Source organism: Solanum verrucosum, unplaced genomic scaffold (assembly GCF_900185275.1).
Source record: "Solanum verrucosum unplaced genomic scaffold, falcon-dt-bn FXZP01000207.1, whole genome shotgun sequence".
In the NCBI taxonomy this organism is placed as follows: domain Eukaryota; kingdom Viridiplantae; phylum Streptophyta; class Magnoliopsida; order Solanales; family Solanaceae; genus Solanum; species Solanum verrucosum.
In genome coordinates, this window is record NW_026019996.1 from 4,504,000 (window position 1) to 4,530,007 (window position 26,008).

At 34.7% G+C, this 26,008-nt stretch overlaps 1 protein-coding gene across 1 annotated transcript; it reads left to right on the forward strand.

Moving 5' to 3' along the window:
- Positions 1 to 513: 513 nt before the first annotated feature.
- LOC125819277 (mannose-1-phosphate guanylyltransferase 1-like) lies at positions 514 to 2,868 on the forward strand. The gene is made up of 4 exons (XM_049498744.1): positions 514 to 1,105; positions 1,514 to 1,576; positions 1,652 to 1,891; positions 1,982 to 2,868. The coding sequence occupies exons 1-4, from the start codon at positions 995 to 997 to the stop codon at positions 2,651 to 2,653; spliced, it is 1,086 nt and encodes a 361-aa protein (XP_049354701.1). The 5' UTR covers positions 514 to 994; the 3' UTR covers positions 2,654 to 2,868.
- Positions 2,869 to 26,008: the final 23,140 nt, after the last annotated feature.

The window sequence follows — 26,008 nt, forward strand, 5'->3', positions numbered from 1 at the left end:
TCTAGACTCCAGCTACCTATCAATTTGATTTTATGCCCCAATTTCGGGTAACTTATTTGTTTCTTTAGGATTACAGCTGGAATGAGGTTTTATTTTCCTTTCCCCCAACTGTGCGTTCCTGCTGATGCTGTGATTTCCTTTTCTCTCCTAACCTCTTTTGAGGAGACAGAGGAGAGAGTAGCATCTTCAATCCTTTTTTACTCCTTCTGTTTTAATTTGTTTGTCAGGTTTTGACATGACACGGAAAATTTAAGAAAGTAAAAGAAAACCCTTTTGAGTTTTGTGGTCTTAAACTAAATATATGTAAAATGTATCAAATGTCATTTGGGAAAAGTTGAAATTAAAGATTTGTCATAGAAAGAAAGAGACCTACACTCGACAAACAAATTGAATGGGAGGGAGTAATATACTTTGAGTCTGTGATTGTAAAATTTCACATTGTGTTAGGCAACTCAGTTTAAAGTGTCTAATGAAAGCTACTGAATCTACACTATTTACCAAAACATATACTAAAATATTGGATGTAATTGGCACTCTCATTAAGTGATCCAGCCTAGAGTGTAGCTGGGATTTTGTCTTTTTTCCAGTAAAGTACTCCACTTAGAACCACTTTATGACTTCAGCTCATTTGAAGATTCCTGTATAAGTTTGGCCATTTGCTATGATTGTCGTCAACTTTCGGTAATCTCTCTCTTTTAATCCACTTTCATGGGTCTCCTAGTTGAACATTATATGCGTGACTATCTCTCTTTATAAGCTACATGTCATGTACAACCGACTTTACATTTAGGTGAGTGTAATCATTTCTTCTTCTATACGGATGTCAATATAAGGTTTTCTTAGTCCTGCACATATCTATCTTTTGGATTGATTTAAATGTGGAGATGAGAGAGTCCATTTTTTAAATTCAGTACATGTTTTCTTTTGTAACATGTTATGATCAACTGTGCTAAAAATTCTGTCTTATTATTAGCAGGAGTTTTGAGAAATTACGATGAAGGCACTTATTCTTGTTGGAGGTTTTGGTACCCGGCTGAGGCCATTAACTCTTAGTGTCCCAAAGCCGCTGGTTGATTTTGCCAACAAGCCCATGATTTTGCATCAGGTAAAATTCCTGGTTTAGCCTCGTTTATTTTACAGTCATAGCGATGATTCTTTTATAAAGATCATTCTAATATCAAACATCCTCATAAAAATGCGCCTTTTAAGTAGATTCCTGATATTGCTTTCTATCCTTTTAGTTGGTTATTTGAATTTTGAGAACTTCAGCTCACTATTCCAGTTGGACTTTATATTAGACAATAGGATTTCACATATCTTGTTTGTCACCGAACATTTTAAAGTTTCAGATGTCCTATGTCCTGCAATATCTAGAGCTTAATCACCCCTGCCTTTGCTAGGACATGATCCTAAAGGGGAATGGAAAATCTAAATAAGAATTCAATTGTGCCTTGCACGCGTTCTATATGTAATTATGCTGAAGCATGTCTTACTAAATACTTTTGTATGTTAGATCGAGGCTCTCAAGGCTGTTGGAGTGACTGAAGTGGTCTTGGCTATTAACTACCAGCCGGAGGTCAGCTTCCCTCCATTAGAGATTGTAAATATATAATGAGCAACGAAAAGAATTTATAAGTGTTGTTTGACACAGGTGATGCTGAACTTCTTGAAAGAATTTGAGACAAAACTGGGGATTAAGATTACATGTTCTCAAGAAACTGAACCACTTGGGACTGCAGGTCCCCTTGCTCTGGCTAGAGACAAGCTGGTAGATGATGCTGGTGAGCCGTTTTTTGTTCTTAACAGTGATGTTATCAGTGAATATCCTTTCAAGGAGATGATTGAATTCCATAAATCCCATGGAGGTGAGGCTTCTTTAATGGTGACTAAGGTGAGTTCTTAGTTACATTTTTCGTTTGAATTTCCATGATTTATGAGGATGATGATGGGTATAAAATGTAAATATAACTGGTTGATACAGGTGGATGAGCCTTCCAAATATGGTGTTGTTGTCATGGAAGAATCCACTGGCCAAGTTGAGAGATTTGTGGAAAAGCCTAAGTTATTTGTTGGCAACAAGATCAATGCTGGCATTTACCTGCTCGACCCTTGCGTTCTAGAGAGAATTCAATTAAGACCAACATCTATTGAGAAAGAGGTTTTCCCAAATATTGCTGCGGAGAAAAAGCTATACGCTATGGTCCTTCCTGGGTTTTGGATGGATGTTGGACAGCCAAGGGATTACATCACTGGTCTTAGACTCTACCTAGATTCTTTGAAGAAGAGGTCTTCACCAAAACTGGCATTAGGTTCTCACATTGTTGGAAATGTCATAGTGGACGAGACTGCGAAAATTGGAGAAGGATGCTTGATTGGACCAGATGTTGCGATAGGCCCTGGTTGTGTGATTGAGTCTGGGGTTAGACTCTCTCGTTGCACTGTGATGCGCGGAGTCCGTGTTAAGAAACACGCATGCGTCTCAGGTAGCATTATTGGTTGGCATTCGACTGTTGGACAATGGGCTCGTGTTGAGAATATGACCATTCTTGGAGAAGATGTACATGTTTGTGATGAAATTTACAGCAATGGTGGAGTAGTCTTACCCCACAAGGAGATCAAATCTAGCATCCTAAAACCAGAAATAGTGATGTGAAAACAATATGTTATATGTTGTTCAGTTTGTTCAAAATGTAATTTTCTTTTCCTTTATTTGGTTGGTTTTCAGTTTCATTTCTTCAATTGTGAAAGTATGGGAAAGTTGAGCTATGTAAGGCAATAAGCTGAAGAATAGCTGTTGTGAAAGGTTTGTGTGTTTGTAATTTCCAATGTATATACAAATAAAGAATTCTATTAGAGCTTCTCTTTAAATATATGTATTAATCATGTATATTTTTGAGCTTCCAGTTACGAAGGCACTCATTGAAAAATTGAGAAAAACATCTAATTCATGTAAATTGGTCTCTAAATGAAAAAACATGTCTAAAAAAGGTGAGACTATACTTATGTTCACCTAACTTCCTACGGAGGGTTTCATAAAGGTTTTGCAAAAAAGAATCAATCGGAAGCCATATCACAAAAATATGCATAGAATAACACACAAAAATTGAAAAAATTGCATAATTTCTGTAAATTGGCCCCAAAATGCCTCGAAAATTGTGAGATTGTACATACGGTTCACTCCAACTCCCAATAGAGGGTTCTATAATGGTTTCACAAAAAAATCATTTGGAAGTCATGTCACCAAAATATTCATGGGCAATATACACGGAAAATTGAGAAAATCACCCAATTCTTGTAAATTGGTCCTAAATGCCCAATAATCTCTATAAAAAGGTGAGATTGCACGTACTGCTCTCCCAACTCCATACGGAGTGTTCCATAAAGGTTTCGCAAAACAATCGACTGAAAATCATATCACCAAAATATTTATAGGCTAACACATCGGAAAATTGAGAAAATCATCTAATTCCTGTAAATTGGCCTCTAAATGCCAAAATATGCCTAAAAATGGTGAGACAGTACGTACTATTCCCCCAACTCCATACCAAGAGTTTCGTAAGAGTTTCAAAAAAAATGACCGAAAGTCATATCACCAAAATATGCATGGGCTAACACATACGAAAATTGAAAAAATCACCAAATTCTTGCAAATTGGACCCATAATGCAAAAATATGCCTAAAATGGAGAGATTGTACATACTACTTCCTCAACTCCTACATAGGGTTCCGTAAAGGTTCGCAAAAACATATAACTGAAAGTCATATCACTCAAATATTCATGGGTTAACATGCACGGAAAGTTGAGAAAATCATTTAATTCTTGTAAATTGGCCCCTAAATACCAAAATATGCCTAAATAAATAGTGAGAATGTACGTGCTACTCGCCTAACTCTCTACAAAGAGTTTTGTAAAGGTTTTGCAAATAAATCGATCGAAAGCCATATCACCAAAATATTTATGGGGTGCCATTCATGAAAACTAAGAAAATCGCCTAATTTCTGTAAATTGGCCCCTAAATACCCAAAAATGCCTCAAAAATGGTGAGATTGTACATACTACTCCCCAACTCCCTACGTAGAATTCCGTAAAGTTTTCATGAAAAAATCAATTAGAAGCCATATCACCAAAAGATCCATGGGCTAACACATACGGAAAACCGAGATAATCACATAATTCTTGTAAATTGACCCCTAAATGCTTCAAAAAATAGAGTGACTATACATATTGTTCCCCCTAACTCCCTATGAGTTGTGTAAGGTTACATAGCATCCTCCACTTGAATGATAAGGTCTTTAGTTTAATTGAGTTGCATGAATGCGATAAAATTGTGTGAATCTATAGGCAAAACTTGAAGGTCAATGTCATTGTCTTAGTGTCACACCCTAAGCCTACACCCTGAACGTAATTGGCACTCGAGAACCATTGTTGGCCCCAAGCGAACCCTTGGCCCGACTCAATACTCATCGGAAGACTTACTCAACAATATATAAACTCAATTGCAAAGATTTAACTCAATTGTCTCAAAGAAATAACTCATAATATATAAGAATATTCAACTAGCCAGAAATAGGCAAATCAAGTCTTTAAAACATTTAGCAAAGAAATGGAAAAGACTCATCAAAACACTTGTATTTATGAAGCCTCTAATGACAATGATGGAAGTCGGGACAAGACCCATAATATCCTAACAAAACTGAAAAGTAAATGGGAATCCTCCGGAAGCAAGGAGGCTCACCAAAGCTAACTCGAACTGCAAGTGGTATCAACGAAATGTATGTTGATGACCCTGGTTACCTGTATCTGCATCATGGAACGATGCAGGTCAAATGGTATCAGTACATTGAATGTATGAGCATGTAAGTAGAACACTGAACATAACATAAAAGCTTGAACTTGGAAAGAAGGAAACATACTCACTTCAACTCAACCTCAACTCATGGATACTCAACTCAATACAGTATAAAAACAACAATAAAGATGCAGTTTATATAAAGCATTTAAAACAGTAGATAACAACTCAATGTATTTAAAAATACAATAATAACTCAGTTTGTATGTGAAGATACAAAATAACTCAATTTGGGAGATTCTCTAACTGACAACCATCACTATGAGCTATGTGATGATACAATGTCTCGCCCACGCTGCCAGAACTGTCATATATCTTGACGGAGTATAATACATCCTCAACTACGTGGATCCACTAAGCTATGCTTAAAAGTAATAAGGAAACATCTAAAAAGTATGACCCTTTCTACCCACGTTGGCTACATGGTTTATGAGGACTTTAAGTTGTTTGAACTCGTCCCCATATCAGTGCTCAATACTACTCTCAAAATATAACTCAGATCATATGTTTAAAAACATTTCCTCATCCTCAAGCTTTGATATTATTACTCAAAAGGTTCTTTTAAAAGAGATCATACTCAATAACTCCTCATGAACTCATTTGGAAATCGATATTTCCTCTCATTTTAAATGTAAAAATATTTACTATTGGGAATATTTAGTCCCCATATATTCATTTTGAAAAATATAACTCAACTCTCCTCATCCTCATACTCACGTACTCAAGTCTTAAAACAAGTTTTAAAAGATTGTAAAAGACTTCTCAAAATGACTCGAAAGAACTCGCAAGACTTTACTCTTAACTCTACCTTGAATTTAAATTATGAATTCAAGGGTTATGATTCATGTAATGAAGGATTTCTCAATTTTTAGATGTAGTTTAGAGTAGTTAGAATCAGAAAGGAGTGAAAGTACACTTTAAATAACTCAGACAGGACAAACGACGGAAAAAAGGACGGGGGTAGGTGACCCTGGCGCACTGTTGGCGCAGGGCACCATCCCTTGAACTTCAGAAGACTCACTGGCGGCGCGCTACTCGCCCCACCCCAGCCCTCTAGGCACATCTATGGTGCGCCGCCCCATCCCCTTCCCAGAACATTTCGACGAATTTTCTTCTTCAATTTTGGCCCTAATTCGCCTAGAATCAAAAGGTTTCTTCCAAAATCACTTAGATTCGAATAGCCAACATAAGTACACAAAATCTACTCAGAAACAACCCTCAAACTCCTAACATTCATCTCAAAAACTCATCAAACTCATCATTAACGATTTAAGAACAAAACTTCAAGAAACTCATCAAGAACTCTAATCATTCTACCTCAAGAACGAAATTACGAATTTAAATCACATAATTGGTGTGTGGGTGAACGAACCCAACACTATGAAAGCTTACATACCTCTTAGGGATCAAACCCTTGGCGAAATTCCTCGACAAATCTTAAGAATCTTGACGAATGCCTTGAACCTCTCCTCTTTTCTCCTCTTGAACTCCTCTCAAAACCCTAAGCATGATTTTGAATTGTGAAATCTGACCCAAATCAGTTTAGACCCCTAAAAAAGTACTAAACATGTTTAAAGTTGATGGGGTAAGGAAAAGACCAAAATACCCCTCATTAATTTGAGTAACTTTCCTTAACTAGACAAGCTGACTTCAAACGGGCATATCTCCCTCATCTGAACTCAAAACTAGCAAACTCGGTGGTGTTGGAAAGAGGATTCAAAGACCATTCATTTGATATTTTATGGTCCACCTAACCCATCCTGAAAATTATGGTCATTTGAAGTTGACCCAAAACTCACAACTTAAGCTTAAATCAAACAAATCTCAAATTAGCTCTTTCCAAATTAGTTCTTTCTAAAAAAATTTCTTTCTAAGACCAAGGTGTTACACTTAGATGCTTTGAAATTGTGCTTGAATGAAAAAAATCGTCCCAAATTTGTACTTCAAAGTGCTTTGAATGAAAGATTTTGAAAGAAAGAGAAAACTATTTGCCTAGTGATTGATAGTGGAATCAATTGTGAGTTGTGTTTCTATATAGAGTATTTTGTTTTAAGTCTTTTATTTTTGTTATTGTGCAAAACCTATCTTGGGTGTAGATGAATACAAATTTAATTCTTAGTGTGTTTTGCTTTAGGATAAACAATAGTTCAAATTTGGGGATCTGATGAATTGGTATTCGATCAACTCATTACACTCATATTCATGAATTATTGTTATATTTTAATCTTAATTGAGGGGGTTTTAGGCCATAGTTCTCTTGTATGCAGGCATTTCTTGGAAAAGTCAAGTTTGAAGGATTTAGAGCTTAAAATTACTAATGCACACCGGCAAAAGAACTGACATCCTACAAGACCTAGTTAGCATCTCGCCGGTTATACGCTGGCTTGGCTGGAAAAAAATGTCCTAAGTACCTACAACTCATTAGTGTTGCATAATTTTTTATCGGCATTCCGCAATTCCAGCGCAGGTGTTGCTAAAGAAACAAAAGGCTGAAGCGACGATGTGATTGATGTTGAACATTCTTAGACCGGCGTTCCACTGGTCCAATGCAAGTTGAGGAGTAGAATCTCAAGGTAAAAACATACCTAGAGGCTAAAGTGCTTCTTTTGGATAGAATAGAATTTTTTGTAATTATGTACCTTAATCTTTTTTCTAATTGACAATCATTAAGAGTAAGAACTTTTTGAATAACATTGTAGTGATTGAAATTATCTAAGAACCTTCCTTACTTTCTAAGGAAGAAAACTTAGATTTTCATTCTTCTAAGTTTTGGATCTCAAATTTGTTAATCAATTTTTCTTGAAATTGAGTGTTTCTACATGAGTATATTCTCTATTTCCTCAATTATGAGTAGCTAAATCTAATGTGAAAATCCTATGGGTATTAATTAGTTAGTTCTAAAATTGATTGTTATACATTAATCTATTGTTGTCTTAAAGTTTTTATCCAAAATCAATAGTCGCAAACATTGATTGAGTTGTCTAACACTCTTTTGGATTGAGAAAGTAAAATGGAATTGGGTAAGACTCCATAGTGAGGACTTGGTGAAATTAGCCTATGGATTTGAGCTAGAAATAGGATAATCCAATTAATTTTCCATTTAATGATATAATCTAGGGATAGTTTATCTACTCAAGCAATGCTTGTTATTTTATTGGTAATGGTATTGAAGCTCGAGAAAATCCAAGAGATATACGTTGGATAGATAGAAAGAATATTGAATGTAGCCTAAACCAAACACTATCTATATATCAATAGATTTGATTGTGACTAATCTTTACCTATTGTGTCAAAACCCCATTGCAATGCACACTCCCCTAGTTATTTCCAAAATTGGTAGATTGTATTTGTGTTGTTTCTTTCTTTTGATACTTGATATTGAGAATTTCTAGTAGTTCCCTAATCCCCCCCCACATTATGTATACATGGGTTTAGAAAGTACAATTTGCTAGTTTATTTTTGGTTGAAAAATCAATTCGAGAGTGATCCCAACTGTCAATTCTTGTTGTTCAATACTGACTTTTAAAGTTGAGTATTATTTTACATACGACCATCTATGCCCTGAAAGTGGGGCATAGTTGAGCGTTTATCACTTAGTCAGTCCTTTGCTACGTGAGTACTTTGCTTGAGGACAAACAATAATTTATTTTTGAATCTTTAGCATGAATTATTGTTATGTTTTATGATAATTGAAGGGATTTCTGACCCTTGTTCTCTTATGAGCATGAATTCCTTGAAATATGAGAAAAATGAAAGATGAGAACAGAAAAATCACTAGACAAGATTTCAAAGAACTGGTGCCTAGCAGAAGTGCGCCTGTGTTTCGCAAGTTCAATTCACTTGAGAGAAGAGACAACTGGAAACTTGCACATGTATTTGGCAGAAGTGCAACTGCATTTCCCAAGTACAAGCGCAAGCTTCACTTGGCAATACTAATACGAGGTTATTGATGCATTTGCATGTAGCATGAGTGCGCCTGCATTTCACAGGTGCAATGCAAGAGAAGCCGATGGAATTAAGGGAACTTTCACAATTGAGAAAAAGGGATACCTACGAAAGGTTCCAGGTCAATTTTGGAATATGTGTGATTTTGTACTAGTAACATCTTTACCAATTGAAAGGAACCCATAAGATTGAGTAAAAATCCTAACTTACATTGGAGATTGTACCTTGTGAAAATAGGAGAATTTAGGAACACCTACCCCTAGCGAGGATACTCTCTCCTCAGTTATTCCTATTTCAGATTTTTGTTTTGTTTTCTTGCATGTAGTAATTTGAGAAAGTAATTTTGAGTTTTTGAAATTTCTCCGACGGTCACTTTTAACTATAGTTTTGCTCTGAATCTACAAAATTTCCTAAAGTTGTTGGCTAATATGGTTTTCTGTAACTTTATCCCAAATCTACCAAATTTTCTAAAGTTGTTAGTTGATATGCTTTGATGTTCATATTCAATCTTTTTTTTTTTTGCTTAGTAGACCCTAATAATTTGCAGCTTCAAATTTTCTTTTGTTCTTCCGTATTTTTTTATTCTGAGTGAGTGGCTGAGAATATATCTCAAAATTTTGAGTTTTTGAAGTTTCTGGGGTTGTCGCTTTTGGCTATATATGACTTTGCTCCAAAATTTTCTATGAGATTTTTTGTTATTTATGTTTTGTATTAGCATTTATTAGGTAGCTGAATTTGAAATGAAGTTGTTAGCTTTTTATCTTCTGTCGATAACATCTCATCCCGGTGTCGTCCATATTTGTCTTTTATTTTGATAATTTGTTTTTGTTAATAATTTAAAGCTTCAATTTTTGTTTTGTTGTCTCGCCTTTTTTGTGTGTGTTTAGCATAGAGTTTTTGTTGGGAAAACGCGGACAATCACAAAAATATATATGCGTAAAAGTAATGGACATAAAATAGGAAAATATGACACCAAGAATTTTACGTGGAAACACTTCTAAATAAGGGAAAAAACCACGGGCCAAGAGGAGCAACTGATATCACTATAGTAAGGAATTTTACACTGTGTAGTCACGAATACAATACTAAAAGTGACTACTACACACTCAAAAGGAATAATACTCTTTTGATTTTCACCATACTAAAATATTGCACACACTATATTTTTTCTTCACAGATTATTTTTCTTGTATAGTCTATGAAAACCTCACAACTCTCTATATTTTTATTTCTCTGTGAACTGGTGTGTTTTTGAAATGATCAAGGGCTCTCTATTTATAGGAGAAATTTACTCCTAATGATGTCACTAATGACATCATAAAATACCAAAGTTTCAAACTCTACAACTATGTAGTTATCTTGATAAGATTTAGTTGGTATGTAGTTATACCAAATTAAGACTTTAATAAAAATGGGGCTGGAACCCCACAAATCTACCCCATCCAGTCCCATTCACTTGAAGGAGGTATCTTCATATTCTTTAGAGAGAGCTCATACCTACAAGTTCTTTGCATAACTTGAACTTGTCTTTCGGTAATGTCTTGGTCAGCATATCTGCAGGATTTTCACTTGTGTGGATCTTTTTGACATGAAATGATTCACTCTCCACTTTCTCACGAATCCAATGATATCTGACATCGATATGTTTTGTTCTTGCATGGTATATGGAGTTTTTGCTCAAGTCTATTGCACTATGGCTGTCACAATAGACAATATCCTCTATCTGATGCAAACCAAGCTCTTGAAGAAATCGTTTTTGCCATATCATCTCTTTGCCGACTTCAGTAGCCGCAATATACTCAGCTTCAGTTGTAGATAGTGCAACACACTTCTGGAACTTCGACTGCCATGATATAGCTCTCCCTGAAAATGTAAACAAATATCCAGTAGTGGATTTTTTGTTATCAAGGTCACCTGTCATATCAGCATCCGTATAGCCTTTCAAGATTGGATCTGATGCTCCAAAACACAAGCATTCATCTGAGCTTCCCTAAGATACCTGAGTATCCACTTCACAACTTTCCAATGCTCTTTTCCCGGATTGTCGAGAAATCTGCTGACAACACTAACTGCGTGAGCAATATCAGGTCTAGTGCATACCATTGCATACATTAGACTTTCGACGACGGAGGAATATAGAACTTTGGTCATGCTCTCTTTTTCCTCCTTAGCTGTAGGACACATCTTCTTGCTCAACTTCATATGACCAGCAAGAGGTGTGCTAATAGGCTTAGCATTCTTCATATTGAAGCTCTCTAGTATACGTTCAATGTACTTCTTCTGTGACAAATAAATCTTCCTTTCATCTCTGAGACGTGTAATTCTCATGCCCAAAATTTGCTTGGCATGACCCAAGTCTTTCATAGCAAAAGACATACGCAACTTCTTCTTCAAGTCATCAATCTTGGAAGTATTCTTGCCCACAATTAACATATCATCCACATACAACAAGAGGATGATAAAATCATTGTCAGGAAATTTTTGTACAAATACACAATAATCTGAAGAAGTCTTCTTATAGCCTAGCTCCCCTATAACAGATTCAAACTTCTTGTACCACTGCCTAGGAGCTTGCTTTAAGCCATAAAGACTTTTTCTGAGTTTGCACACCAAATTTTCTTTACCTTCTACTTTGAAGGCCTCAGGTTGTTCCATATAAATTTCTTCTTCTAGTTCACCGTGAAGGAAAGCCGTCTTCACATCCATCTTCTCAATCTCTAAATTAAGACTAGCAGCCAAACCTAGAACTGTACGAATTGAGGACATTTTCACAACAGGAGAAAATATTTCGTCAAAGTCAATACCCTTTCTTTGACCAAATCCCTTAACAACCAATCTAGCTTTATACTTGGGCTTCAAGTTGTGTTCTTCAACTTTAATTTTGAACACCCACTTGTTCTTCAAAGCTCTCATACCTTTGGGCAGTTTTACCAACTCATAAGTGTTGTTCTCATGCAGAGACTTCATCTCATCTTGCATGTCTATTGATCCTTGTGCTCATCTTCCATGGCCTCCTCATAACATTCAGGTTCTCCCCCGTCAGTGAGTAACACATACTCATTGGGTGAATAACGAGAGGAAGGAACCCGATGTCTTGTGGACCTCCTAAGCGGAATATTTGATTCGTCCACAACTTCACGAGCAGGAGGATCATCAATAACAATATCATTGTTATTATCAACATCAACATGTTGATTCGATACATAATTATGGGTGTCACCATGATCATCAAGCCCAACAACATCATGTATACTTGCGTGAGGAACTTCATCTAGATGAACTATGCCATCAAAACTTGAAGATTTTAGCTTCTCTGCTTTGTCAATATCTTCAATTGTTTGATTCTCCATGAAAATAATATCACGGCTTTTCACGAGTTTCTTCTCAATTGAATCATATAGCCTGTAACCAAATTCATCAAGGCCATGTCCAATGAAGATGCACTGCCTTGTTTTGGCATCTAACTTTGACCTCTCATCTTTCGGCACATGTACAAAAGTTTTGCAACCAAATACTCTCAAATGGTCATAGGAAACATCATTTCCATACCAAACACTATTTGGTACATCACTTTGCAAAGCAACAGCAGGAGATAGATTAATAACATATGCAACGGTCAATAAAGCCTCACCCCAAAATGAGTTAGGCAACTTTGCTTCAGAAAGCAAACATCTAACTCTTTCCATCAAGGTCCTGTTCATCCTCTAAGACAAACCATTTAGCCAAAGAGTCTTCTGATGTCTAATACCTTGATGCTTGCAGTATTCATCAAATGGTCCACAATATTCACCACCATTATCAATACGAATACATTTCAGATTCTCTTTCAACTGAAGCCTGAAACTGCTTGAAGAGACCTAACTCTTGGACTTTAGTCTTCTAGACATAGACCCAAAGTTTTCTCGAGCAGTCGTCAATAAAAGTGACAAAGTAGAGTGCACCACCCAATGTCATTGTCTTTATTGGACCGCATAAATCAGAGTGCACCAATTCAAGAAACTCTATCTTTCTTGAAGGACGACAAGACTTAAATGAAACTCTATTTTGTTTACCAGCCAAGCAGTGCTCACATTTTTCTAATTTAGCACTTTTGAAATTTGGCAATAATTTCTTCTTGGCTAGAACATTAAGTCCTTTTTAGCTGATGTGGCTAAGCCTCTTGTGCCATAATGTTGAAGAGTCATCGCTCTCAACCGCATTTACCATATCAACACAAGCAAAAATCGTAGTCCAGTATAGACCACGGTGTTTATTACCACGAGCCACAACTAAGGAACCCTTAATGAGCTTCCATTTTCCATCACTATTGGTATTAATATATCCTTCATCATCTAAACCACCAACAGAAATTAGGTGCAGACGAACATCAGGAGCATGTTTCACAGTGTTCAAAATTAGGTTAGTTCCAACACTAGTCTCCAAACAAATTTTACCAATACCAACCACCCTAGAAACAGTCTCATTACCCATACTCAAGATTCCAAAATCACCAGGAGTATAGGAAGAGAAAAAATCCTTCATTGATATCACTTGAGATGCGGCACTAGTGTCCACAATCCAGCTTGACTCATCACAAGAAATATTTATCATATCCGCATCAAGGACGGTAACAAGATCTTCGATGGTGACGGTGGCTAAGCAATTTTCATTTCCATCTTCTTTACTTTCCTCTTTGTTTTTGTTCTCCCTCTTCAACTTCCTGCAGAACTTCTTTGTGTGCCCTTTCATGCTACAATGATAGCACTCAATATCCTTAAGTTTGCCTCTAGATTTTCTCCTATTTTGTTCTCTATTTTGAGAGCTACGAGTTTTGTTTCTCCCCTTGGAGCCAGTTATCAGGACATCCGACGAAGAAAAACCTTAAGTTTTTCTTCTCATCTCTTCGTTCAAGACATTACTCTTGGCAGAATCCATTGAGATCACACCATCCGGAGCAGAATTTGACAATGAAGTTCTAAATGTTTCCCAAGAGTCTGATAGGGAACCAAGTAGAAGCAAGTCTTGAATTTCTTTATCAAATTTGATGCCCATAGCAGATAATTGGTTCATGATCCCCTGAAAATTATTTAGATGGTCTGTCATCGGAGAAACATCATGATACTTTAAACTCAGCATCTGCTCTATTAAGAACATTTTGTTGTTGCCAGTCTTCCTAGTATACAAACTTTCAAGATGCTCCCATAGGGTTCGAGCATGTGTCTCCCCAGAAATATGGTTCAACACATTATCGTCAACCCATTGCCTAATGAATCAACAAACATGTCTATGTAACAGATTCCACTCTTCATATGTTTTATTATTAGGCTTTACAGTGGTAAAGACTGGTTGATAAAAATTCTTGACATAAACCAGATCTTCCATTTTCATCTTTCAAATGGCATAATTAACACCATTCAAAGTAACCATTCTACTTGTGTTGGCTTCCATCGTTTTCCCTAAAAAAATAGTTATTGCAAACCAAAGTAAATCTTTTATGATGTGGAAGTTCAGACTGTGCTGCAACCACATAGCATACTCAGATAAAACCTTGGCTCTGATACCAGTTTTTTGGAAAAATGCGGACAAGCACAAAACTATATATGGTAAAAGTAGTGGAAATAAAATGGGAAAATAATGACACCAAGAATTTTACGTGGAAACCCTTCTAAATAAGGGAAAAAACCACGGGCCAAAAAGAGCAATTGATATCACTATTGTAAGGAATTTTACACTGTGTAGTCACGAATACAATACTCAAAGTGACTACTACACACTCAAAAGGAATAACGCTCTTTTGATTTCCACCTTACTAAAATATCGCTCACACCCTATGTTTCTTCATAGACTATTTTTCTTGTATAGTCTATGGAAACCTCACAGCTCTCTATATTTATCGTTTTCTTTGACTTGGTGTGTTTTTTAAATGAGCAAGGGCTCTCTATTTATAGGATAAATCTACTCCTAATGATGTCACCAATGACATCATAAAAATACCAAAGTTTCAAACTTTGCAACTATATAGTTATCTTGATAAGATTTAGTTGGTATGTAGTTGTATCAAATTAAGACTTTAATAAAAATGGGGCTGGAACCCCACAGTTTCTTCCCATTATTGCATTGAGATTTTGAAATTATTTTCATACATTTGTAGCGTGAAGTTAAGCATCTCCAGCTACATCTACTAGAATTACTTATATCATTCTACTTCATGTCATTCGTCCTCTATTAATGATGTAGGCTAATGTTTCTGCATTAACATATTTTAAGCTCAGTTTCTAGACATGACAAAAAGATTTACTATCAACAAAATCACCATGAGCACGTACAAATGAGTGGACTTATCAAGTCCAGGTGATAGATAAAGGCCATCCCCTAACCAAGAAAGAGGGACACAAGAAATATCAACTGATGGTATTACAAGATGAAGAGGTATTTGCTATTAAACTTCAAATAAACTTTCACGTCTCATACAGATCATCTTGTAGTCAAACAGATATGTAGCATGCCATTTTTAGTTTGCTTTTTGTTGGTTGTTATCTGACTTCATTCACTTACTTTCAATTCGACACTTTTCTAATTGCTTAGAAGTAGAAGGGTTCAACAACCCCTTTACATCTAGGGCTCATTGAAGCCCAATTCTCTATAATAGTTCTTTTAAATTCTTCAAGCACTTGCATTAGCTCAACAAAATCTACCCACCTCCCAGTTACTCAGCAATCTTCAGAATTGTATATCCCACTTCTGTTATATCCAAACTCGGCCATTGTACGTAATATTGGACATGCTACATACATTGAACAAATCTGGTAAAGCCTGTATCAAAGTCCTTTGCCCAACTCATAAGTCTTTTCAGAAATGAATTTACAAAATAATAATCTATGATTTATAGTTCTCGATATGAAGAAGCTTTTTATTTATGATCTTTTGAGTTTTCAGATATTGGTCCAACAGTAACTTTGTCATGGTAATGTGATGAGTCCTCAGATTGGACTCATTTAGGGCTTTATTTTAATAGAAATAGTGTCCTTAAATGCTTATTTTATCTCAATATCTGATGAAAATGCTTAAGTTTCAGGTATTTGAAGTTTTAATGGAAGCATGGACACTTAGGCGCAAAAAGAAACAAAACGGCTGAAGAGAACGAAGAAATTGAAGCCTGAGCATCGCCAAACACACTCGGCGAATCGCCGAAGGGACATACTTCGCCCTTTGTTCCAGTACGCGAAGCCCTGAAGGAAGAGGATCAAAAGGCGATGAAAAGAGTAGTCGGCGCGTCGCCGATCTGTTTCGCCGAAGAGGTCGGTGACCCCGACCCAGACCATTGTTGGACTCAAGATAATTTTACATTGGAGTCTGTATAAGTCAGCGAGCCCAGGAAATTATTGGCGAATCGCCGACCAGGTCGGCGATCCTGATCTTATCCGCTGTTAGGATCCTCACATAAGTTGCAGCTCCTGTTACATTTGGCGAAGACACTCAGCGCTTCGCCGAGTGAATGGGCGAACTTGATACACATCGCCGAATGGGCGGCAACTGGACGGTTTCTGCAAGCCACAGGTTTAAAAGTTCTATTTCATTCACTTTTTCTCACTTCTTCATCCTATCAAACTCACACCTGCACTCCAATTTTATATTTCTTGCATTTTTAGAGTATTTTAGTTATCGAATTATGCGCGGAATTGGGTTACATTGCTGCCTAGCATCTCAGTAGCATTTTATTTGGCATAAAAGGTTGGTAACTCGAACCCCGCATTCGATTTATAAAAAAATTGTACTCATTTGCATGATGTTGATATTGTTAAATCCTTGCTGAGTCTCTGAGTCGATGGGATCACATGCATTATCGATTATTATTCGGTAATATTTGCAAAATTGGTGGTTGTTCTTGTACAAATTCGAGTCTCAATTTCGCTCAAATATCGATGACTTGAATAGTGCTCTCAATTGAACAAACATGAATGTACGGCTACAACGAGACCAAATGAAGTTGCATAGTGAATATGTGAACTCTTTGCATCTCGTTGTGATTAGCCATGTATCAAATTGATTCTCTTGTGATGACCGTTGCACACTAGCGAAAGTGTGGAGTCTTGTTTGACTTTAGTGTTGATGTCTTGTGTGATGAGATTACCTTGAACCATGCATGAATACACCTAGAATTTGCCCCGGTAGTCTGATTGATTAAGTAAGGCTTGCTCTTGAGATGATCTTAGGCAGCTTTTAAATAGTGTGAGCCAATTTGACATATACCTCTCTTGTGATCTCCTTTGCGAGTGTGTGAACCTCTCTTGAGCACCCTTTGAGCCTATCCTTCTTTGGAAGAAACTTGATGAAACTTAGACTTTTCTTCATCCACTACCTATAACCCTCTTGAGATGTGTTTAGTGAATAGTCAACTTAGACCAAAAGCCTAAGTTGGGAGTGTGGTATAAAGGGAAAAGAAGAAATCAAGAAGTGCTTGAAGAAGTCTCTCTTAACCCATGGTATTGCAAAACAAAATGGAAACCCTCCATATAAAAAAAATGAAACGAAAAAGAAAGTGGTAAAATAAAAGTACGAAAGAAATTGGGTTTCCAAGCAATACATGGAGAGTCAATAATAGGATGACTTCTAAAGCACTAGAAGAAAAATTGATGAAGGAAGAAAAGAATGTGTTGAGAGCACCACATCTCATGAGGATGAAAGTCACTAAGCCTAAATGATCATACCTTTGCACTCAGCCCCATTACAAGCCTTGAAAAAACCTTTTTTGATCTTGAGTGAGCCGAACCGAAGGTTGATTGGAAAATTAGGGTAAACCTATGGGTGAAAGCATGCATTGTGTTCCTCTTTTTGAGTGTGAGTGTTGCATCTGATTCCTGATCTTAAAATGGTTAACCTTTGTGTGTGAATATGGAATCATCATTTGTGTGAGGGCATTTAGACACTTTTGTTGAGCTTGCACTTGCATTTGAAGCAAGTATTGTGAGCATGAGAATCTTTGATAATGGTGTGTCACAACTTGAATCTTTGAGGACACAATTGATCTTTGCATGAGTAGTTTGAGTCTTGTTGTGTATGTTCATGATTGAATCTTGTGTAGCACTATTTGAGACATCTTATTTGAACTGTTGAACTTGAGTTTTACTTGAGGACAAGCAAAAGTTTAAGTTGGGGGTGTTGATGAGTCCTCAGATTGGACTCATTTAGGGTTTTATTTTAATAGAAATTGTATCCTCAAATGCTTATTTTATCTCAATATCTCATGAAAACGCTTAAGTTTCGGGTATTTGAAGTTTTAATGGAAGCATGGACACTTAGGCGCAAAAAGAAACAAAAAGGTTGAAGAGAACGAAGAGAATGAAGCTTGAGCATCGCCAAACACACTTGGCGAATCGCCGAAGGAACGTACTTTGCCCTTTGTTCCAGTACGCGAAGCCCTGAAGGAAGAGGATCAAAAGACGATGAAAGGAGTAGTCGGCGCGTGGCTGATCAGTTCTAACTCTCGAGCAACTTACCTCGTTTCAAATGAGTTCCTCTCGGACACCCATTTGCCGCATGAAGGTCAGCCCCCTTTAACTTACAATGTTTTTAATCGTTAATGTCTTTAGCTACGACTAGTTAGAACTGAATTTTATTTTTCTATTAATTCTCGAAACCACTCCCTTGGGACTCGACCCCCTTGGTTGGGTTATTATACTATTGCACGATCGTAGACACTTGCATCGGAAATTGTGTCGTTGATTACGCAAACATCATAATGTCAAATACAACTAGCTAGATATAAAACATCCATATATAAAGTAATTTGAGTCTATAAGATCATATAGACAGAAAGATAGCAACTTCAGGTTAATGTTGCTGCCTTACTTGACATTTCTTTTAATGATGCTTATAAAGTTAATGCATTCTATAGGTATGCGAGTTAAATTTTGTTAATAATTTGTTTAATCTAACCAGACACGTTTTGATTCTACAGTTTTTTAGAGGTAGATGTAGTGTACACCTAACATTGTTTTTTGAAAGTATATTTTGTTAGATTAGACTTGCCTTTTTGTTTGATAAAAAGAAAAAGAAAAACTAGCAAGTTCTAAATGAAATCTCATGTAAATAGTGAGGGAGGACCAATATTGCTAGCAATCAGCCATTGCCACTCACATGCACCAGCAACTCCAGAAAGCAGTAAATGCAAGTTGTACCAGATCATGATAGAGGAAGACTGAAAGGTATTCTCTTCACAACTTATTTTTACTTGATACATACTACCATCAAATGCAAATACCATCCAGTCGTTTATGTTCTTTTAATACACCACAAAATATCGCTTGTTAATTAGAATCCTGATCTAACTCTAATTAACTAAACTACATTCATTTGTCACACTCTTTCTCCAACAATTGATACTTTCTCCTTTTGTTACCAGTGAAGTATGTACTACTTTTTTGCAATATGGTTGGCACCACCATTTTACCTACTCAACTACTACAAATGTTGATAGCACTTCTAATGTTGATGGTGCCAACTTCTTCAAAATTCTCAGGTACAACCCAAAATTATATTATTATAATATACTTTGATCTTGCATGCTATCTTTAATTCTTAAATAATCCATTCACTAAAATATTTCAGAGTTGTTGATACAATGCTCCACATTTACTATACTAAATTCGTTCTTAAATAATCCATTCACTTCAAAGTTATACTAAATTCATTTTCCCTTTTATTTCACATGTACTTTTTATCTGGAGGCCAAAAGGGCAGCATTATGTAAATATAGTATGCTGTAAATATCCAATGTAAATAATACAGCCATAACAACAAACAAAACAATTGTCAACCATATTTATAATATCTATATATATATGTGTGTGTGTCTCCATGTATGCATTTAGCCTGCTCATACATTTCTGTGTCTACATCCAACTAATAAAAATCTTCCAATGTTGGACCCGTGCGACCTCTACCTAGTATATATATAATGTACAAACTATATGGTCTTACCTTAAATATGTATATTGTACAATTGTACAAACTATGGGTGTGTTTGGTATGAAGGAAAATGTTTTCCATTGAAAATGTTTTCCTAGAAAATGTTTTCCTGGAAAACAAGTTGATTTTTTACTTATTTTCTCATGTTTGGTTGGTGAGTAGAAAATATTTTCCGAAAAAGATTTTTAGTGTTTGATTTATGAATGAATTTTTTTTTTTTGAGAAATATCTTTTATTTTTACTAGGGTAGAAAAATAATTTTTGAAATTGAAAATATTTTTTAAAAACGAACTTAAATTTTTTTGGGGGTGGAGTGGGGGGTGGGTTGAGGATAGGGGTGAAAAAGTGAAATTTTGAAGTTGAAAATATATTTTAAAAAACAAACTTAAATTATTTTTTTTTGGGGGGGGGGGGGGGGTCGAGGTTTGGGGTGAAAAAATAAAATTTTGAAGTTGAAAATATTTTTTAAAAACAAACTTAAAAAATTTTTTTGGGGGTGGTGGGGGGAGGGGGTGCTGGTAGGGGGTGGGTGGGGTGGTGGGGCTGGGTAGGGGTGAAAAATATGAAATTTTGAAATTGAAAATATTTTTAAAAAGCAAACTTAAAATTATTTTTTTTGGGGGGGGGGGGGGGGGGTAGGGGGTGGGTTCGTGGGGGTCGAGTGTAGGGGTGAAAAAATGAAATTTTGAAATTGAAAATATTTTTAAAAACAAACAATTTTTTTTGGAGGGTGTGGGGGGCTGGGTAGGAGGGGGGGAGGGGTCAAGGTTAGGGTGAAAAAATGAAATTTTGAAGTTGAAAATATTTTTTAAAAACAAACTTAAAAAAAAAAATTGGGGGGGGGGGGGGGGGGGGGTGTGGTGGTCAAGGTAGGGTGAAAAAATAAAATTTTGAAATTGAAAATATTTTTTAAAAACAAACTTAAATTATTTTTTTTGTGTAGGGGTGGCGAGTAGGGGGGGTCGAGTGTAGGGGTGAAAAAATAAAATTTTGAAGTTTAAAAACAAACTCAATTTTATTTTTTTTGGGGGGGGAGGTGGGGGAGGCCGGGGAGGGGGCGTGGGTGATTGAGGATCGGGATGAAAAAATAAAAATTTGAAGTTGAAAATATTTTTTAAAAACAATAAAAAATTGATAGGAGGGCGAGGGTAGTGGGTGGGGGTAAAAATTAAAAAATTGAAATTAGAAATATCTTTTAAAAATAATTTTTAATATTTTTTTGGGAGGGGAGGGAGTAGGGGTAGGGGTGAGGGTGGGTAAAAAAATTGAATTTAAAAACAAGCTTTAAATTATTTTTTTTGGGGGGCTGGTTTGAGGGTAGGGACAAAATAAATTGATTTTTTCAACAAAAAAGTAATTGTAGTTTGAAGTTGGAAGAGAGTTTTGGAAAATGTTTTCCTTAAGTTTTGAGGGGAAGTCATTTTCCTTAAATTTGAGAAAAATGAGTTGATTTCGAAAACATTTTTCAAAACATTTAACCCAACCAAACATGAGAAAATTGGAAAACATTTTCCGGAAAATGTTTTCCTTCGTACCAAACCTATATGTAAAATTGAATGTGAATGTACAATTAAATTGTAAAAAAATAAAAGAGATAGTGTGTGGACTTACCTTTCTCAAAAAGACAAGATGGACAAACTATATGATTTTCTTTTGTTGCAAGTCTTTATGATTGAATGGACAACATGTTCAGTAGCTGCTTTTAGTGCAGCAAGCTTATTTTGATCGTCACGATCAGTTGTTTCTTTTGGAAACGTATTTGCCAACTTAATTGATTCTATATATAGTACCAATATTTCTTGGGATATATTGATGTTTTGATCTTTTTCTTAATTTTTACATGTTCTAATAGTTGTACTTCTTTTTCATTAACCTGCATCTCATTCTTTGTTTTATTTTGTTCCATATTTTCGCTGCCATGATTTTTTTCAAGTACAAAATTCATCGAACAAGTATTTGTTTAGTATTTCATTGAGTTGCATGGTGAGAACAAGCATTGTGAATATAGTCTTATATGGCTTAAAAATGATTAATTGATACAATTAATGTAAATGTCAAGTAACTTTAAATGACTTGGAGAAAATAAACCACGTGATGTTATTTGATTAGATTTTTTTTTTTTACATTTTTAAAGATTGTCTAATACTAGTTGAACATTTATACTGAATAAAAAAAAATTGTATTTAAATGGTAGAAGAAAAATGGAGTCGGAGGATTAAAATGAAATAAAGTTAAATTGAAATGTCAAAATGAAATTTTGAGGCAAGTTAAATGGGTTGTGAACAGTGGCGGATCTACATGTTAGAGAGGGGGTGCCACGACACCCGATGTCCTTGGTTGAAACTTTATTTATACCTGTGTATATTCATAAAAAAAAATATAATATATATTACCATTCTCACCAAGAGTAACAAAAGGTTGACGTGATCCAGTGGCAACTGGTGGAACAGTCCATCCAAGTGATGCGGATTTGAAACTTATATATAGGGGTGTACAAAATTGAATCGAAAACCGATCAAATCGCAAATTGAGTCAAATCGGAAAAAAAAAACTTGACTAGTGGTTTGGTTTGACTTGATTTGGTATTGAAAAAACAAACCCGATTATATTTGGGTTGGTTTGGTTTTAACTAAAAAAAATCAACCCGACATTATATATATAATTTTAAAATTTAATTTTATGCTTAAAAATATTTACTTTGATATAATTTTTAAATATTTCTTATACTTTTCATAGTTTTTATCTTTTTAATATATTATTTCAAGTTTGAAACTTAGATTTCTGAATGGTCCAATAAAGATTATAGTCCACAGATGTTGGTAATTCTAATAAAGTTTAAATCAAAATAATACTAATGCAAAAAGAAAATCAATTCAATACTAAGAATGATAATAATATTGAATATTTGTTCTTTAGTTTTAGATTGGTTTAGACAATTAAAATACATAATCTAATTTTAATTTCCTTTAATATTTAGTCATGTAACTAATACTTATTGAACTTATTTTAGCATGATTTAGTACTTTTAAATTATGATCATTGTACTTATGACTTGTTAATTTGCAATATTTGTTTTACGCGATTTCATTATTATTATTTTTGTTGAATATTTTAGTATCATTAATCATATCATATTTTGTGTTATTTTTTAAAAAAACACCTTAGATAGTTGTATTTTGGTAGGACTAAACAAATATTTGAAGTACAAGTAAATTATATGTTTGTATGAATACTTTACCGGAAAAACCCGAAACAACCCGAAAAACAAAAAAATCCAAAAATAAACAAAAAAACCTGAGGTTAAAAAACCTGAGTTTTATTGGTTTGGTTTGGTTTATAAATTAAAAATCCGACATAAATGATTTGGTTTGAATTTGAAAAACTCAAACCAACCCGGCCATGTACACCCCTACAGCTATATGCACCAAAACTTTTATTTTTTTTCTCTTTCTTTATATTTTTTTTTCTTTCTCAAAGTTTTAGAGAATAAGACCTTGTATTTCTTTTCTTTTTTAAAAAAAAAAAAAGATGTACTGCTAACTAGTTGTCTTGAATTTGAGAATATTCAAAAGAAAACATTACTAAAATGTGTATATTCGATTGATTTGTCTATAAAAATAAAAAAAATCGAATAGTAACTCATAATTAAAGCAATCAACGTGTTTGTTCTCTTTTTGGATAATGTGGTATTCAAAACCTCCAAATTTTGAATCTGCCTCTAGTTTTGTATGTGTTAGTGAAAAATGGCAACATTTTAGAATATTAAAATGACACTCACACTAACCGTATGTATTTTGTCAAAATCTCTTGACGAATATATAATTATATCTTTAATCATGCTAATACATACATTAAAATTTTATACATAGTAATCCCATAATTTCTCATGTATTAATATATATAACATAATTTCTCTATATATATAGTTTGCAATGTGACTAAGACAAGTAATAAGCTATTGAAAAGTCACTTAACAATTTTAAAAATAAATAAGAGATAAATTTGGATGTTGGATGGTATACACTGTATTGTTTAATATTGAAATTCTTCTTTATATTTTTCCGTTTTATTTTAAATTGAACTTTGAGTTTTAAAATTCTGTTTATATAGATCAAATTATTTCATATAATGATCAAATATGTTGCTATTTTCGACTGAAACGTATGGTGGGTAAATTTATCTTTTACTTCATGTCATATTAATAGGAAAGTCTTGATTTATTCATTTAAGAACATATCATAATTTATATTTTTGTGTGTGCTCGTTTGTTTTGCAGGTATTATGAAAGCAATTATAGTATATTAAAAATTAAAAAAAGATACACCAGAAGCAAGTAAGAAATACATGAGGTATTTGAATTGAAAGTTCTTTGATATATATATTATTTACAAAGATAGATAAACATATTTTTGCTAATAAATTATAATTTCACAGAATTTAAGAATATCGTTTTATAAACTAAACTGCATAATTTGATATACGTACAAATAACTGAATTTGAATTGAGATGAAATTTTATTTTGATGAGAATCATTAATTGAAATGCAGACTCTTTAAGTTTAACCAAATACCACATTTAAAAGATAAATATGTTGTTTTTAAAAAAAATAATACACTTGGGGCATTTCGGTAGACTCCTTTTCATTTTTTCTTTTCTTTTGCCCTTAATATAAATAATCTTTTAAATTATTATTTTTTTTTATAAATATTCTCTTATTATATAAGAGGGAGTTAGAGCTTACCAAACACCACTCCGTCATATGTGTGCTTGCTCATAAGGGTAGTGTTGTCATTAATGACACTTTCAAGTTTACACAAAAACCACATCTTCATCTTCCTTCACTTTCTAGCTTAACATGCGTCCCTTCAAGCTTCCATCTTCCTCCACCTCGGTTGCTTCCTGTTCTGCTCGCTGAAGTTTGCCGCTTTGCTTCGGCTCGATGCCGCATCTTTGATTCAGGTGAGTATCTTCTGAATAGAAGAACCCAAGTTCTGGAAAAAACCTAATTCAACATTTTTGCATGTTAACTTTTTTAAAAAATGGATGTTAAAATTTGTCTTTTTTATACCTTTACTCAGCCGCGATTTCTGATTGTCCAGCATTTTTGGAGTTACGTATATAGGTCGTTGGTGATGTTTCCTTCTTGGTAGAACCCGAATACTTTAAAAAATCTAACCCACCATTTTTGGGCATTGATATAGTAAAAGATAGAATGGTCAAATTTCACTTCTTTATGCCTCTTCTCAGTTGCAATTTACTGATTGTTCTTGATTTGCTGGATTTTTTGTATTTTTGTTGCATGTGGCTTCGGTGTTTCCTTGCTTTTTCTTTGGTTCAAGTGGTGCTCCTTATTTCTGCTTACAAATAAGGAGCCATGAACGATTTTCATAGTTTTCATGAATTTTACTCCCTTGTGCTTCGTCTTCTTGAGGGTATGTATTTCTTTTATGTTCTGAATTTTTCATCTGCGTGTTCTCTTAAGTCATTGCTTTGTTTTTGGGTAATGGTTTAGTTTGTTCTCCTCTCTTTGTGAATAATCAGGTTTCTGGTTCCATGAAATTATGATGGTTTCAAATTGCAGTTGAAGTGTTTGATAAAAGTGCTGACTATGCTTCTGCTTCGTTGCTCAAAGAAACCAAATGTGTGTTTCTTTGTTGTCCTCGTTTTATTTTTCGTATTTTTATTTGGATTATCTTCACCTGTTTGATGTTGAATCTTGCTCTAATTTGGTTATTCCCGTTGTGTGCTTCGGCATGCAGAGGCATATCTAAGGAGGGGTCACCGGGTTCACGTGAACTCATGCTCCCCTCTCGAGATCATATATAGTAGTGTTATATTTTTTTTAAATATTAAAATATAAATGTATGAACACATACTCGGAGTATCATATAATGTTATGATGACTGAGTGCACCTCTCTACGTGAGGTTAGAAATTTGAATTTTATATTCATCTTGTTTTATTTTTCTTTCTAAAATTAGATAACACCTCTCTAAATGGTTATTGGTAACATTTTGACATTTTAATTAATTTTGGACCTATAATATTAATTTGAATGGTTTTCAGTAATAAAAACATAAATCTCGAACCGATCAAATTTATATCTTAGATCAACCTTTTTTGTAATAATGCACCCATCATCTCGAAATCCTGGATACGCCTCTGTCGGCATGTTGTCAGCATAACTAAGTTTACTATGTAAAAAATCACATTTTGGTAGTTATTATTATTGTTGTTTTAGTATAGTGTAGAATTTGTTTTAATTT

Coding starts and splice junctions, on each gene's coding strand:
- LOC125819277 (XM_049498744.1), top strand. CDS start 995: ATGAAGGCACTTATTCTTGTTGGAGGTTTTGGTACCCGGCTGAGGCCA. Junction 1,106..1,513: donor AGCCCATGATTTTGCATCAG/GTAAAATTCCTG, acceptor TTTGTATGTTAG/ATCGAGGCTCTCAAGGCTGT. Junction 1,577..1,651: donor CTATTAACTACCAGCCGGAG/GTCAGCTTCCCT, acceptor TGTTTGACACAG/GTGATGCTGAACTTCTTGAA.